This window comes from Spinacia oleracea, chromosome 4 (genome assembly GCF_020520425.1).
Source record: "Spinacia oleracea cultivar Varoflay chromosome 4, BTI_SOV_V1, whole genome shotgun sequence".
Lineage (NCBI taxonomy): Eukaryota > Viridiplantae > Streptophyta > Magnoliopsida > Caryophyllales > Amaranthaceae > Spinacia > Spinacia oleracea.
In genome coordinates, this window is record NC_079490.1 from 157,562,395 (window position 1) to 157,576,440 (window position 14,046).

Here is a 14,046-nt window from a genome sequence, read left to right on the forward strand (position 1 = left end):
CTTGCACTTGATAAGGTACGCCTCGTCATTTTCGAGACGGGCGTCCTTTTTAATGACGAGCCACTATTCTGTGAGTGACTTGCACTTGATAAGGTACGCCTCGTCATTTTCGAGACGGGCGTCCTTTTTAATGACGAGCCACTATTCAGTGAGTGACTTGTGACTGATAAGGTACGCCTCGTCGTTTTCGGGACGAGCGTCCTTTTTAATGACGAGCCACTATCTTGTGAGTGACTTGTGATTGAAAGGGTACGCCTCGTCATTTTTGAGACGGGCGTCCTTTTGAATGACGAGCCACTATCTTGTGAGTGACTTGTGATTGAAAGGATACGCCTCGTCATTTTTGGGGCGGGCGTCCTTTTGAATGACGAGCCACTATCTTGTGAGTGACTTGTGATTGAAAGGGTACGCCTCGTCATTTTTGAGACGGGCGTCCTTTTGAATGACGAGCCACTATCTTGTGAGTGACTTGTGATTGATAAGGTACGCCTCGTCATTTTTTAGACAGGCGTCCTTTTGAATGACGAGCCACTATCTTGTGAGTGACTTGTGATTGATAAGGTATGCCTCGTCATTTTTGAGACGGGCGTCCTTTTGAATGACGAGCCACTATCTTGTGAGTGACTTGTGATTGATGACGAGCCACTATTCAGTGAATGACTTGTAATTCATCACGAGGCCCAATATCTGACTGTCCTTTACGCTCTTTTTCTTTTTAGCATGCTAAGGACGCGGCTAAGGCGTCTGGGAAGAAAAAGGGGATGACTCTGTCCCAATTGAAGAAAAGGGTCGTGCCAGCTTGCTCAGAGACTCCGAGTACCTTCAAAAAGCCCAAACCTATACCCCGCCGTCTGGTGAAGAAGGGCGAGTCAAAGGTTGCTGAGGGGGGTCGCCCTGATGACGATGAGATTGGCGTGGACAAGCCGTCTCTGGTTGTGGACTTGGTGTCCAAATCAAAGTTTGGTGGGCATCCTGACGAGTTGGAGGACCCTCTTTCGGGAATTCCGGCCGACGTCCGTTCCCAGATTCCTGCGGAGGTGGCCCGCCGAGCTAGGTCATCGGGCGGTAAGTATTATTCGAACGTCGTTCAGACGTATCGAGCCTCCTCTGGCAGTTCTTCTTACTCTCCGCGTCATCCTAAGGCCGTTGTTTTTCCTATAGCTAAAGACAAAGGGAAGGATGCAGCTGCTGTAGAGGACGAGAACGTACCCGCTACTCCTCACTATTCGTCAAAGGATAGGGTGGCTATATGCCGTAAGGTATTTAAGGCCGTCCCCGCAGAGTATGTTGCTTCTCTTCCTGGCCGCAAGACTGACGCCCAGTTTGGTGCAATCCAGGCCACCCTACTCGACGTGAGTCTATTTCCCACTTTGCTTGTACTTGTTTTTTTTCTTTTCAAGTCATTTACTAACATGTAGCTCCTTTTGCAGTTGTTCTGCCGCATGGAATTCTGCAAGAGTTGGAAGACGCGCACTGCTGAGGAGCTCAAAGCTCAGGTGGCTGAGTCCACCCACCATGGCGACTATGCGTTCAAATCCATTGAAGAGGTCCGCCTGCAGATGCAGACGACCATAGACCTTCAAGCAAAGGAGGTAGCTTCATTGAGGTCTTACAAGGCCGAGCTGCTTAAGAAGATCTTGGCGCAGGACAAAGACATGGTGACAATGGTCGAGGAGGCCAAGACAGCGGCGGCGGAAATACGGACGCTTCAGGACCAGTTGCGGGAGTACCCTCAGGTCAAAGAGGCGGCTGAGGAAGCCGAGCATCTTCGGGGGGAGCTGGAGACGGCCAGGTCGCAAGTTCGCACCTTGCGTGAGCGTCTTCTGGAATCCTATGATCAGGGGGAGCAAGCGGCCAAGGACGCTGTGAAGCACGCCTGGGAGAGCCACATGCCAGAGTATGATCTCGCGTGGTTCCAGCGGCGATTGAAACACAGTGCCGCTGTGTTGGCTGCTGAGCGTCTCGGTCAGCCGCCCCCTGAGTTTGTCCCTTCTGATGATGAGGACGATGCGGCTGCTCCCTGATTTGCTTCCTTCCAAGTTCTTCAAAATTTTATTCAAGTGTTCCCATGCCTAAGGGCAAAAACAATTATTTTGTTAAGTTTTGGCGCTGCTGGCGTCTGTACCATTGTGCCTGCTGAGCACACAACAATTTCTTTCTTTTTTGTTTTTGAATTCTGGGCTACTTTTACACGCCTTTCTACGGGCGTTGTTTTATAAGTAAATAGGTTATTTTTGTTGCTTCTTTTATCTCGCATTTATTTGCTCTTCGTAATTTGATTATTCCTTAATCAATAGGCTTAATCAATAGGTATGGTAGCCAAGGTGCAACTGAGTATACACTAAGCACGTTGGTGCCGCAGGCAACTGAGCATGCGCTAGGCACTACTGTGGTCGTCTCTTTCTTTGGCGAGCGTGTCTATAACGGTGTTGATTGACGCAAGTCAATCTATAGGTATGATTGCCGCTAGACATGCTCGTTAAATGGACTGGACGGCCAAACGTTCGTGCCGCCGAGCTTTTGAGCAAACAACCTTTGTTTCAAAGTTATTGGTGCCGCAGGAAACTGAGCATGCGCTAGGCACTACTGTGGTCGTCTCTTTCTTTGGCGAGCGTGTCTATACCGATATTGATTGACGCAAGTCAATCAATAGGTATGATTGCCGCTAGACATGCTCGTCAAATGGACTGGACGGCCAAATGTTCGTGCCGCCGCACTTTTGAGCAAACAACCTTTGTTTCAAAGTTATTGGTGCCGCAGGAAACTGAGCATGCGCTAGGCACTACTGTAGTCGTCTCTTTCTTTGGCGAGCGTGTCTATAACGATATTAATCGACGCAAGTCAATCAATAGGTATGATTGCCGCTAGACATGCTCGTCAAATGGGCTGGACGTCCAAACGTTCGTGCCGCCGAACTTTTGAGCAAACAACCTTTGTTTCAAAGTTATTGGTGACGCAGGCAACTGAGCATGCGCTAGGCACTACTGTGGTCGTCTCTTTCCTTGGCGAGCGTGTCTATACCGATATTGATTGACGCAAGTCAATCAATAGGTATGATTGCCGCTAGACATGCTCGTCAAATGGACTGGACGGCCAAATGTTCGTGCCGCCGCACTTTTGAGCAAACAACCTTTGTTTCAAAGTTATTGGTGCCGCAGGCAACTGAGCATGCGCTAGGAACTGCTGTGGTCGTCTCTTTCCTTGGCGAGCGTGTGTATACCGATATTGATTGACGCAAGTCAATCAATAGGTATGATTGCCGCTAGACATGCTCGTCAAATGGACTGGACGGCCAAATGTTCGTGCCGCCGCACTTTTGAGCAAACAACCTTCGTTTCAAAGTTATTCGTGCCGCTGAGCTTTTGAGCAAACAACCTATGTTTCAAAGTTGTTCATGCCGCTGAGCTTTTGAATGAACAACCTATGATTTAAGGTTATTTGTGCCGCTGAGCTATTGAGCAAACAACCTATGTTTCAAAGTTGTTCATGCCGCTGAGCTTTTTGAACAAATAACTTATGATTTAAGTTTATTTGTGCCGCTGGCACTTACTATGCCGTACTGGTTGGCCAGCGGCTTGCTATACTGGGAAGGGAGTTGGATAGGTGATCAGCCTACAACTTGGTGCTAATCTGGGCCACTTCTTAGGCTTCAAACAATTAGTCTTGCTGAGAGTTTTTGCTAATCTGGGCCACTTCTCAGGCCGTCATACAATTAGGCTTTGGTTATGCATTGGAGTGTACATTTTTATATTTATTGTGCGAGCAATAAATATTACGAGACAAATAGAGTAGTATTATTTATAACTTTGCAAGGCGAATTTAGCCGGTTACAAAAGTAATTACTACCCTACTATGACCATTAGAGGCCGCCCCTTGGGCAATGGATCGTGGTACGTAAGACAAAGCTTAGCACATATTTAGAAGAAATACTTCTTGAGATTGTCGGCATTCCAAGTGCGCAAAATAGGTCGGCCCTACATGTCTTGAATGCGGTAGGTTCCAACTTGGCGCAAAATAACCTCATCATAGTGCGCAAAATGGCAGTTTGAGCGGTTGATCTGTGTAGACCACTATTTTGTGAGCTAAGAAATAAGGACGGAGCTTTTTGCTGGCCATGAACAGAGCTAAGCCAAACTTTTCCACTGTAGGGTATCTAACTTCAGCATTTTGAAGAACATGACTGACAAAGTATACCGGCATCTGTATTCCCTCCCTCTCTGTCAGTAGAACGGCACTCAACGAGTGCTCGGACACTGCGAGATACATGTACAAAGTCTCTCCTAGCAAGGGACTAACAAGACGAGGCAAGGTATGCAAGTGCTCCTTTAATCTGACCAATACCGCCTCGGCTTCGTCCGACCATTCAAACTTGGCCTTCTTTCTGATTGCCCTAAAAAAGTAGTGGCACTTGTCTCCAGCCCTGGAAAGGAATCTGCCCAGGGCGGCCAAGCAACCTGTGAGCCGCTGGACCTCCTTCACTGTCTTTGGTGAGCTCATATCAATTACTGCCTGGATTTTGTCTGGGTTGGCTTCAATTCCTCTTTCATCAATCAAGAAACCTAAGAATTTGCCTGTCGTCACCCCGAACACACACTTCTTAGGATTCACCCTCATGTTGTAAGCTCGAATAGTCTCAAATGTCTCCCTGAGATCAGTTATGTGCGCCGCCCTCAGCTTACTTTTTACGATCATATCATCAATATAAGCTTCAATATTTCTGCCGAGCTGCTTAATGAACACAGTGTTAATAAGACGCTGAAAGGTGGCCGGTGCATTCTTTAACCCAAACGGCATCACTTTGTAGCAGTAAAGGCCTTGTTCAGTAACAAATGACGTTTTTTCCTGGTCGTCAGGCCACAACGGAATCTGATGAAACCCTGAGTATGCATCCATAAAGCTCATCATAGCATGCCCTGCTGTAGAGTCGACGAGCCGGTCAATCTTGGGCAATGGGAAACTGTCCTTGGGACATGCCTTATTGAGGTTGGTGTAGTCAACACACATTCTCCAGGTACCATTAGGTTTTTTGACGAGGACCACATTAGCAACCCAGTCGGGGTACTGACTAGGCCTGACGAACCCTGCCTCCATCAACTTTTGTATTTCCGCGGCTGCCGCCTGATTTCTATCCTCCCCATGGTTCCTTTTCTTCTGACGAACCGGTTTGAAGTTTGGGTCCACATTCAGCTTATGGACGGCCACAGCAGGATCAATACCCGGCATTTCGTCCACTGTGAAAGCAAAGATATCTTCAAATACTCTCAAAAGGTGGACCAACTCTGCCGCCAGCGGGTCGTCAGGAGAAATCCCGATGGGCACTACTCTGTCAGGTTTATTTGTGTTTAATACCACATTGAAATGAGCCCCAACAGGCTCTGGGCGTCTCTCTTCCATGTGCCCTGCTGAGATAGTTAATGTTTCTTTGACGATCTTGGGTTGTGTGTCGCCACATTTTCGTTTGTTTCCCGATGTCCCTTTCTCTTCACCCGTCCCCCGTGCTTCTGGACTCAAGGTGGTTAGGTAGCAATCTCCAGCTTGTTGCTGGTCACCATGTATAGTGCTGACACTCCCATCATCACAAATGAACTTAAGAAGCATCAGATGAGTCACAATGACAGCCTTTGCCCTATTCAAGGTGGGACGCCCCAAGATGATGTTATATGCCGTCAGGTCTTTCACTATGAGAAAACGGACGTCCATTTGTCGAGATTCCTTTTTATTTCCCATCCTCAGAGGAAGGGCAATTATGCCGACTGGGTGGATGATACTACCTCCGAAGCCTATAATGGGATAGTGGATTTTCTCAATCTTTGAGGAATCATGTTGCAGCCGATTCAAGCACTCTAGACTAATTATGTCCGACGAACTTCCTGTATCAACCAAAATACGCCTAACCCTCAGATTAGCAACTTTTATCTCAATTACCAAAGGATCGTCATGCGAGGTGGAGATTTTCCCACGGTCGGCCTCGCCGATTTCAACTTTTGGAAACGGGTCAACTGTTGCCTTGCCGGACAGCATCACTTGCCCCAATCGCTTGGCATAATCCTTCTGGCCCCTCATGGTCGGCCCGCCGGCGGCCAATCCTCCGGAGATGACTGCTACGCACTCTGGGTCGGTACGATTCCCATCTTCCTCCGAGGGAGGGGATTTGTTTTTCTTGTAGAAGGGTTTGCCAGAACCTCTCGTGTTCCTGCTGATATAACTCTTTAAGAATCCCTTGGAGGCTAGGCCGTCCAATGCCCTTTTCAAGCTCTTACATTCTTTGGTGTCATGCCCAATGTCACTGTGAAAGTGACAGTACAGTTTGGGGTCCCTACTTTCTGGTGGCGACTTCATGGGAAATGGACGATCAATGTCATATTTGGACCCGACGTCCATCAGAATTGTGTACATGTCTGTGTTATACTCAAATCGCTCCCGATCATAAGTTCTGGACCGTTTCTGGCCTGCAGCCCCGGGAGCCCTGTCTGACTCTTTTGCAATAGCCCACGTCCCGTTAGGCCGGCTCTTCTTTTCGAATTTCTCCTTTTTTGCCGCCGGCTTGGCGGTATCACTTCCTCTGGGATCTTTTGGGACGCTGCAAATCTCTGTTGCATGGATGAAGGCCTCGGCCTCATCCAGCACTTCTGGCATTGTTCGGACGCTTTTCTTAACCAGATCAAACTTGAAATAGCCCTTTTTAAGCCCTCGAATGAATTTATCGAATGCAACACCATCTGGCAAATCCGGAATTTGCCCTGCCTCTAGATTGAATCTCTTCACATAGCTCCTCAGAGACTCGTCTTTCCCTTGCTGAATCCTACTCAGATGCATGCTCGTCTTCTTTTCTTCCTTGTGAGCCATGAACCGAGTAGAGAACAATAGCTCGAGCTCCAAAAAAGAGCGAATAGTTCCGGCTGCAAGTCTCTCGAACCACTTAGATGCTACTCCTTTGAGTGTGCCCGGAAAATACTTACACCAGGTTGAGTCAGTTGTTCCTTGGACATACATGTGATGCCGGTAGACCAAGAGGTGCATGTCTGGATCTGTGGTCCCATCGTAAGCATCAATGTTGGGCGGCTTGACTTTGGGTTCCCTCGAGGCTCTCATGATGGAGTCTGCAAAAGGGGTGGTGTGTCCCAGGGCCATGTTGGACACCCCCTCCTGAATGTGATACACAGGATCTTGACGCCTTGAGTAGGGTGTCCGCTGGGAAGACTCGCGTCCGCGAGTTTGACGGGTTGGACAGGTGACCCCTGGGCGCGCCTGGCTCAGATGCGTATAAGTTGGATGAGGGAGAGGTCTATCCGGCATGACGGGGGTTGATCCAGTGTCAGAAAGTTCAGACTCAGAGTCAGGCAATTGCTCTGCGCGTGGCTGCTCACGTCCTCGGGACGTTTCTCCGATCAGCCGCCGTGGCAGTCGGCGTGGTAGATAAGACATTGCCTGATTGGGCTGACTTGCTGGCGGCTGTCTCCTCAGGTCCTCGCCTGTCAGCCTGGTCCAGACGTTTGGGGGGCGCAAAGAAAGTGTTGGCCTATTGCTTGCCGGCCCCTCATAATTTGCAGCCACAGCAGTGGTGTAGATCAGCATACTCTTCTGTACCTCAGCATTAACTGTCTTTCCCACATCAGCTTGGAACTCAGCCAAAATAGCCCGAAGAGCACCCACAGAGACAGGCATATCAGGGTTCTCCTCTATTACCGTATCCGCCCGAGAATCCAGGTGTCCTCCAGGAGGGGTGCGATTGGCCTGGTCGTCCTCCTCGCTGAGCACCTCTACCTCGGCAGCGTGACGAGGGGTGTGCCCGGCCGCAAATATACGCGCGGCATCTCCAGTGATTCTCGTGGCCGGCGTATGATGTTCAGTCGGCATTTCTCTTTCGGAGGGGTGGCCGCTCTACTCGCGTAGGCCGCCCAGTATCGTTGTCCTGTCGTTGATCTTCCATGTTACCGTACCTCCCCACAGACGGCGCCAAATGTTGTGGGGTTTTTCCGGTGAGATACCTTGGAGGTTTTCCGGTAACTTTTATGGATTTTACAAGATTGTATTTTTATAGAGAGAGAAAGTAGAGAGAAGGCAGAGCAGCAATTGCTCTTGAATGTATTGATTGTGACCCCTTTTTCTAGGGAAGTGGGACTATTTATAGTACTAGGTTTTTGTGGGAATGACCTAATATTCCCTTTACATGATTGGCTAGGGTATGGGAGGAGGACATGTGTCCTTTCTCCTTACAATTCCCTGGCCCTTTTGGCAATAGTGGGCTTTTTGGGCCTATTGTGCTTATTCATACCACTTGGAATACCTACTACCTAGGCCCCTTTTCAGGTATAGGTACATTACATACATTCATACATTCTTAAATACAAATACATATACATTGTAAATACGTAGATTGATACCCATGTTGTGGTCTAGTCTTCGTATGGTTTCTGCTTAGGGGGCGTAATACGTGCCATGTGTCGCATCCTCATTGGTACACGAAGGCATGGTAATTTTGCCCACAACAAAAGGCTCTTGTATAACCAATGGTTAACAACCAATTTTCTTTTGATTCAATAACGAACTAGACTCATTGGATGTGGTCATTCAAAATGAATAAAAGAAAGGGACTTTGTAAGTATAACAAAGTAAGAAGATCAAGCAAAGAGTAAAATCTTTTGAACTATAAGAAAACGTGCGAGAAAGGATAGGAAACGGGAACAAAAGAAATGAATTTAGATATTCTATTTCTACCTTGAAGTTTATGTTAAAGAGAAACGACTTAGCAAATAAACTCCTAAAGGTATTAGATTACCGCTTGAGGTTTTAACTCTTGTTAAGAACTCAAATTCCGGGAGCTAAGTTTGGTTATTGACCTACAAGTGGGAAATGAAGCAAAGTTGTGCTACATTAATTGCAGGGTCATCATGTTTGTTTTAAAGTCCTTCTAAAGGCTAGAACATGGCATTATGTTCCATTAATCATCATAATAAATTTATGTTTGGACAATGGAAAGACTCACATTCAAAGTAAACAAAAACATTCGTTGAGTGTTTATTTGAATGAAATTGTCATTTAAGGGTTGAGTCATATTATTGATTAATAAACAAACGAATCTCTTCACACTCAAACTTCAGAAGTTTCAAATCAAACATTTTGATTTGTGTTCCACATATCTTTGGCAATGTCATACGACCATATCAACAAGACAACATTCTAAGATTCCATGGCATGAATTTCTGAAAGTTGGTTAATTTAAGACACGTGGGTCTTGCTTGTTGAACATGATATCGGAATGGACTATTGTTAGAAGAGTCTGGACAATTATGTTCATGGGCCAAAGATGGATTTTATGACTTACCTATTTCACAAGAATTTGAGAAAATATGGCTATATTTACTCAACGTGAAATATGTGAAATGCTTCAATGTGATTCACAAAAGGGTATAAAATCAACTTGGAAAGAATTTTGGAACATCTAGGCTGGGTCAAGGTGATGTTTGCATGAGCCAAGAAAGATTATCTAGATTGTTTATATGGCAATATGACAATCGAAGCTCTATAAGAATATGGTATGTCCAAATGGAGAAATCAGAATCTATTCGATTAACGATAATCACGACTATTTTCCTATATAGTTTCTAAATGATACTCTCAAGTGACTATCACACTAAACAAAGTTGTCGGAGCTAAGGATAAGATGTCATAAGGATTGAACTTCGGTTCAGTACATCTTTTCAGCATATATATCTATGGTTGTCAAACCCAGTGGGAGTTAGTGTTTACATCAAACAAACTCAAGAATAAATATATGTTTCTTTATGAGCGACTCATAGAAACAAAGGGTATTGGTTCTACCACAAATCTGAGAACATATGGTTGTTTCTCTAGATAATGTCTTTTAGGAAACCATCATATTTCCAAAAGGCAAGTGGGAGAAAAATTACCTCGAAGTGACCTCAAAAGAACTTTGAGTCAAGCAACAAACAAATGTAGGATACTTAGGATTCTTTGGAAAAGCTCCGTACTTAGAAGCCTTTGGAAGAGCTTCAGGAAGACTTTGGAAGTGCTTCAAGAGAATCCTAATACTCAAAGGACTTGAGTAATGTCTTTATAGACACTAACGTTTGATGTTCAATATCTAGGTAAATCGTATAAGGAATAGAATTCAACCAAGATAGATACATAGATATCTTGAGGAATGAAAACTATGAAGACTTTGGAAGTGCTTCAAGAACATACGAGTTACTGGTTAGCTACGACGAATTAAAAATTCCCAAGTATGGTTTGAGGCCATCAGAAACATAAGTATGGTTCGAGGCCATACAAAATGGTTTGAGGCCATTTTATCCGAAGTATCTTCATCTTAAAGAATCAAATCTATGATTTGGTTGATTTGCATAAAGGGTTCACTCCCATTGGTTGCAAACACGTTTTCAAAACATACAAAGATGATATTGTATACACATACAAAAGAAAAGCTAGATAGGTGGTTAAAGATTATAAACAACTTCACGGCATTGATAATGTTGAAATCTTTTTCACCAAGTCGGAATGCTTGAAATATTTTGGATAAATCTAGAAATCATTGCATATGGAAATATGGCAATTGAAAAAGGAAACACCTTCCTCAATTGGACTTGTAGAAAGGAATTGTGTACATCACACAATGTAAAAGTTTTGGATGCTAGATAAAAGAGCAAGCTTAAGAAATCTATTCGTCGATTAAAGCATGCAAGTGGGAATTGGAACATATTTTTCAACAAAGCTATTGAGCAATCATAGCTTTATGAAAATATGCATCATATTATAGATGATGAGTTTAGTGGGAGCTAAATCAAGTTCATTGGTTCTATATATATGAGATACATATCTCTCTATTGAAAATGACATTCAAATTCTAAATGGTTAGATTTGAAAGTATTTGTCAATATTAGAACCATGGCGAAACTTAGAAAATACTGGGTTAAAGATCTATTGGATAGGATCTAAAGCGTAGTTTGGATTATGTAAAAGTAATTACTAAATCAAACACAATTGAGAGACTCAAAAGAGACTCTCAACCCATATGAGTAAGTCTAGGTAATGAATTCTTTAACTAAGTATAAAGCTAGGCTGTTATTACTAAAGTTAAGCATGAAGTACCTTGAAGAGGTGCCTCCACCTTATATCACATGGCAATGCCAAGATTTTATCAAGATTCAGTATCTCTTGAAACAGAATAAAGCTAAAGGTTACATGGATAGATTTTAAAATGCGAATGGTTTTTGCATTACAATCAATCATGTATGATGTGATATATAGATCGTCAAGATAACTCGTGAACATTGGGTCGTGACGAGTTTATACCAATCTCTCTTGATCTAGATCAAAGATCATTAGAACAATATCAAGAACATCCAATACATTTGGATATGCAGGATGAGCACTTGATAAGAGGAAGTGAAGATGAACTGAAGTTTTGATGCTACATGCATTTGCCTAAGCAAAAGTTGAATCTTGTTGTTAGGCAAACCACAAACATACACGGGCAATTAGGCGTCGTGATTAAAAGGTGGTAACATAGGTTCTAAGCCATATGTGATGCATGAGAAACTGAATCAATGATTAGTTTCCAAGTTCTTAGTTGAAAGATGTATCTCCCACATCTCTGTGAACTGGTTGGAGTATTCCAAAAGGATAACATTATTTGCAATTCTACATAATTGAAATGAGTTCATTATTGCGTAAGAAGCAATGAAAGGGAATTGTTTCTAGTAGGAGTTCTTCAATGAATTCAGGTTGATCACAAGTCTGCTATCTAGATGATTTTCTATTTTAAATATGAATATCATCCTAAACAACAATGAAAGATTAGATCATTCTATAAACATATTCAAAGATCTTTTCATCTTACATCGAAAGGATTTCGATAGAAAAGATGCTAAGAATAGAAAAGTATGATACACTAAACCTCTGCACCGAATGAGATACAACACTCATATGCAGAAATAGAATCAAGTTTGAATTCCATGAATGTTTTAAGTATTGGGTGAAAGGCCTATATCTGTAAAACATTAAATGCTTGATTTTTGGGTTAGAGGCCCACAAATTGGTAAGCATTTGGTTTAAACAGTTATCATTTATGAAATTACATTTCATAGATCATTTAATCTTGGTTTAGTATTAAATGATGAAGTCCAAGTGATTCAAAAAATTCAAATGATGTCAAGATGGATTCTTTGACAAAGAAACACCCATAAGTGAACTTGAATATTGAAATCACAAAAGGATCTCTAATTCAGGTCATTGAAAGGTTGGACGACCAATGACTAATGAAGATTAGATTGCAAGTTTATTTATAGTTCAGTTTCTTGAACTAGATGGACTGGATGTCAGAAATCATTTGCATAGATACTTATTGGATCTTGTATCGGATTGACCATGAGAACACTTTAAGAGATTAAAGTCATGTCATAAGCAGTTCTCATTAATGGTGATTAGAACCATTCCTCAGAACATGAGTAATTATGATTGCTCGTTTGAGAATTAGTTCGCTCTAATGCTAGAAAAACGTCGCACCGTAAAAGGAGGCTATAAAAGCAATTATTGGGCGTACTATGAATCAAAGTGAGTATTCATAGATTGCAAGAATGGATTGTCCTCCTATCTTTGATAGGATATGGTGTTGTTGTTGTACAAGGCCTCTTGAAGAGTTAGATACTGTGAAAATGCATGGCCGTGCTCAGAATAGTTAAGGCTTAACCTTCTGTAAAATTTTAACAATTGAACTTAGTAATTCGAGGAACACTTCTGGACCTAATAAGGATGGCTTGGATCTTACCTTATGTTCAGTAAGTAACACCAAGAGACAAAGGAATCGGAATGCACACTTGTCAGAATGACAAGTGGGAGACTAAAGGAAATGTGTCCTTCACCCAAGGTGCATTAATCTAATACCAAGGTTCAGATTAATTACGAACAATTAATTCAGTGAGATCAAGTGATCAGAACAGCTAGCTGTAGCAATGCTTCCGATCAGTGAGTTCTAATCGATATTAGGCTCACATCTTCCTCTTGACTGAACCTATAAAGTCACACCATTCGCATGTAACAGATCATAGGATTAAATGAATCGGATATTCATTTAATAGCTTTTCGGAAAATTATTTCGGAAAACATAATTATAGGATTTAACATTACATCGTGAAATCGTATATCGTGATTGCATATATTCGTAAGCTAGGTGAAACGAATAATCGTATCGTACGACAATGGATCGTCAAGTACGAAACGATAAATGAATTATCGAATGATAATTAAATAAAGAAAACATGAATGCAAGCCCACGAGCAAAGCTTAAGGAGCAAAGGCCCATGGCCTTGCTGCCTTGGCCGTGCACGCACACAAAAGCAACAGCAACAGCAGCAGCGAGGCCCAGCCCCACTGCGTGTTGTGTGCTGCGCGCTTGTGCAAGGCTTCGGTCGCAGGCCTTGCTGGCCAGTCGGGCTCTATGCTTGGCTGGTTGGCTTGGCTCACTTAATAGGTTATTAATATAACCTAGTCTATTATATTTCCCTAATTCTAATGCAACAAATCAGTTACACACATCAAACCCTAAGGAGGAGAGAGAAACCCTAATTCTCTCTTAGCCTCCATGGATGTGTTCTTCCCAAAAGCACAAACTCTTGAGTGATGTCTAAGCTACGAATCTCAAGACGGATCTGAACGTGTCGGTGAACCAAATAGAGGAACGACGATTGGAGTTCTTTGTTCGTGTTCGTGAATCATAAACTAGGGAAAACACGCTTCGAATGTAAGTTTGCTTAATATGTGCTTTATACATGTTTCCTGGCTTTGGGGATTGTTCCGCACATGTTAATATGTATTTAACTGTATTCCCCTACACTGTGTTTCCCTAGGATCAAAATCAGTGATCCTGTCAATAGCCTTGTTGTAAACATAAGGGTTGTAAGCATTAGAAGTTATCCAGAAGAGCTTGTGGAACAATTCTCCACTCCAACCTCCATTCTTGCAGTTCATCTACAGATGTTGACTGCAACACCTTCTAGGGGCCCTTGGAAGGTTCTCATGTACAGCTAA

At 43.4% G+C, this 14,046-nt stretch overlaps 1 protein-coding gene across 1 annotated transcript; it reads left to right on the plus strand.

Annotated features, from left to right (window-relative positions):
• Positions 1 to 1,130: 1,130 nt before the first annotated feature.
• LOC130472070 (uncharacterized) lies at positions 1,131 to 14,046 on the plus strand. Its single transcript, XM_056842491.1, has 3 exons — positions 1,131 to 1,352; positions 1,431 to 1,897; positions 13,866 to 14,046. Exons 2-3 carry the CDS (start codon positions 1,443 to 1,445, stop codon positions 14,044 to 14,046), a joined length of 636 nt encoding a protein of 211 aa, XP_056698469.1. The 5' UTR covers positions 1,131 to 1,352; positions 1,431 to 1,442.

Coding starts and splice junctions, on each gene's coding strand:
- LOC130472070 (XM_056842491.1), top strand. CDS start 1,443: ATGGAATTCTGCAAGAGTTGGAAGACGCGCACTGCTGAGGAGCTCAAA. Junction 1,898..13,865: donor TGGGAGAGCCACATGCCAGA/GTATGATCTCGC, acceptor GTGTTTCCCTAG/GATCAAAATCAGTGATCCTG.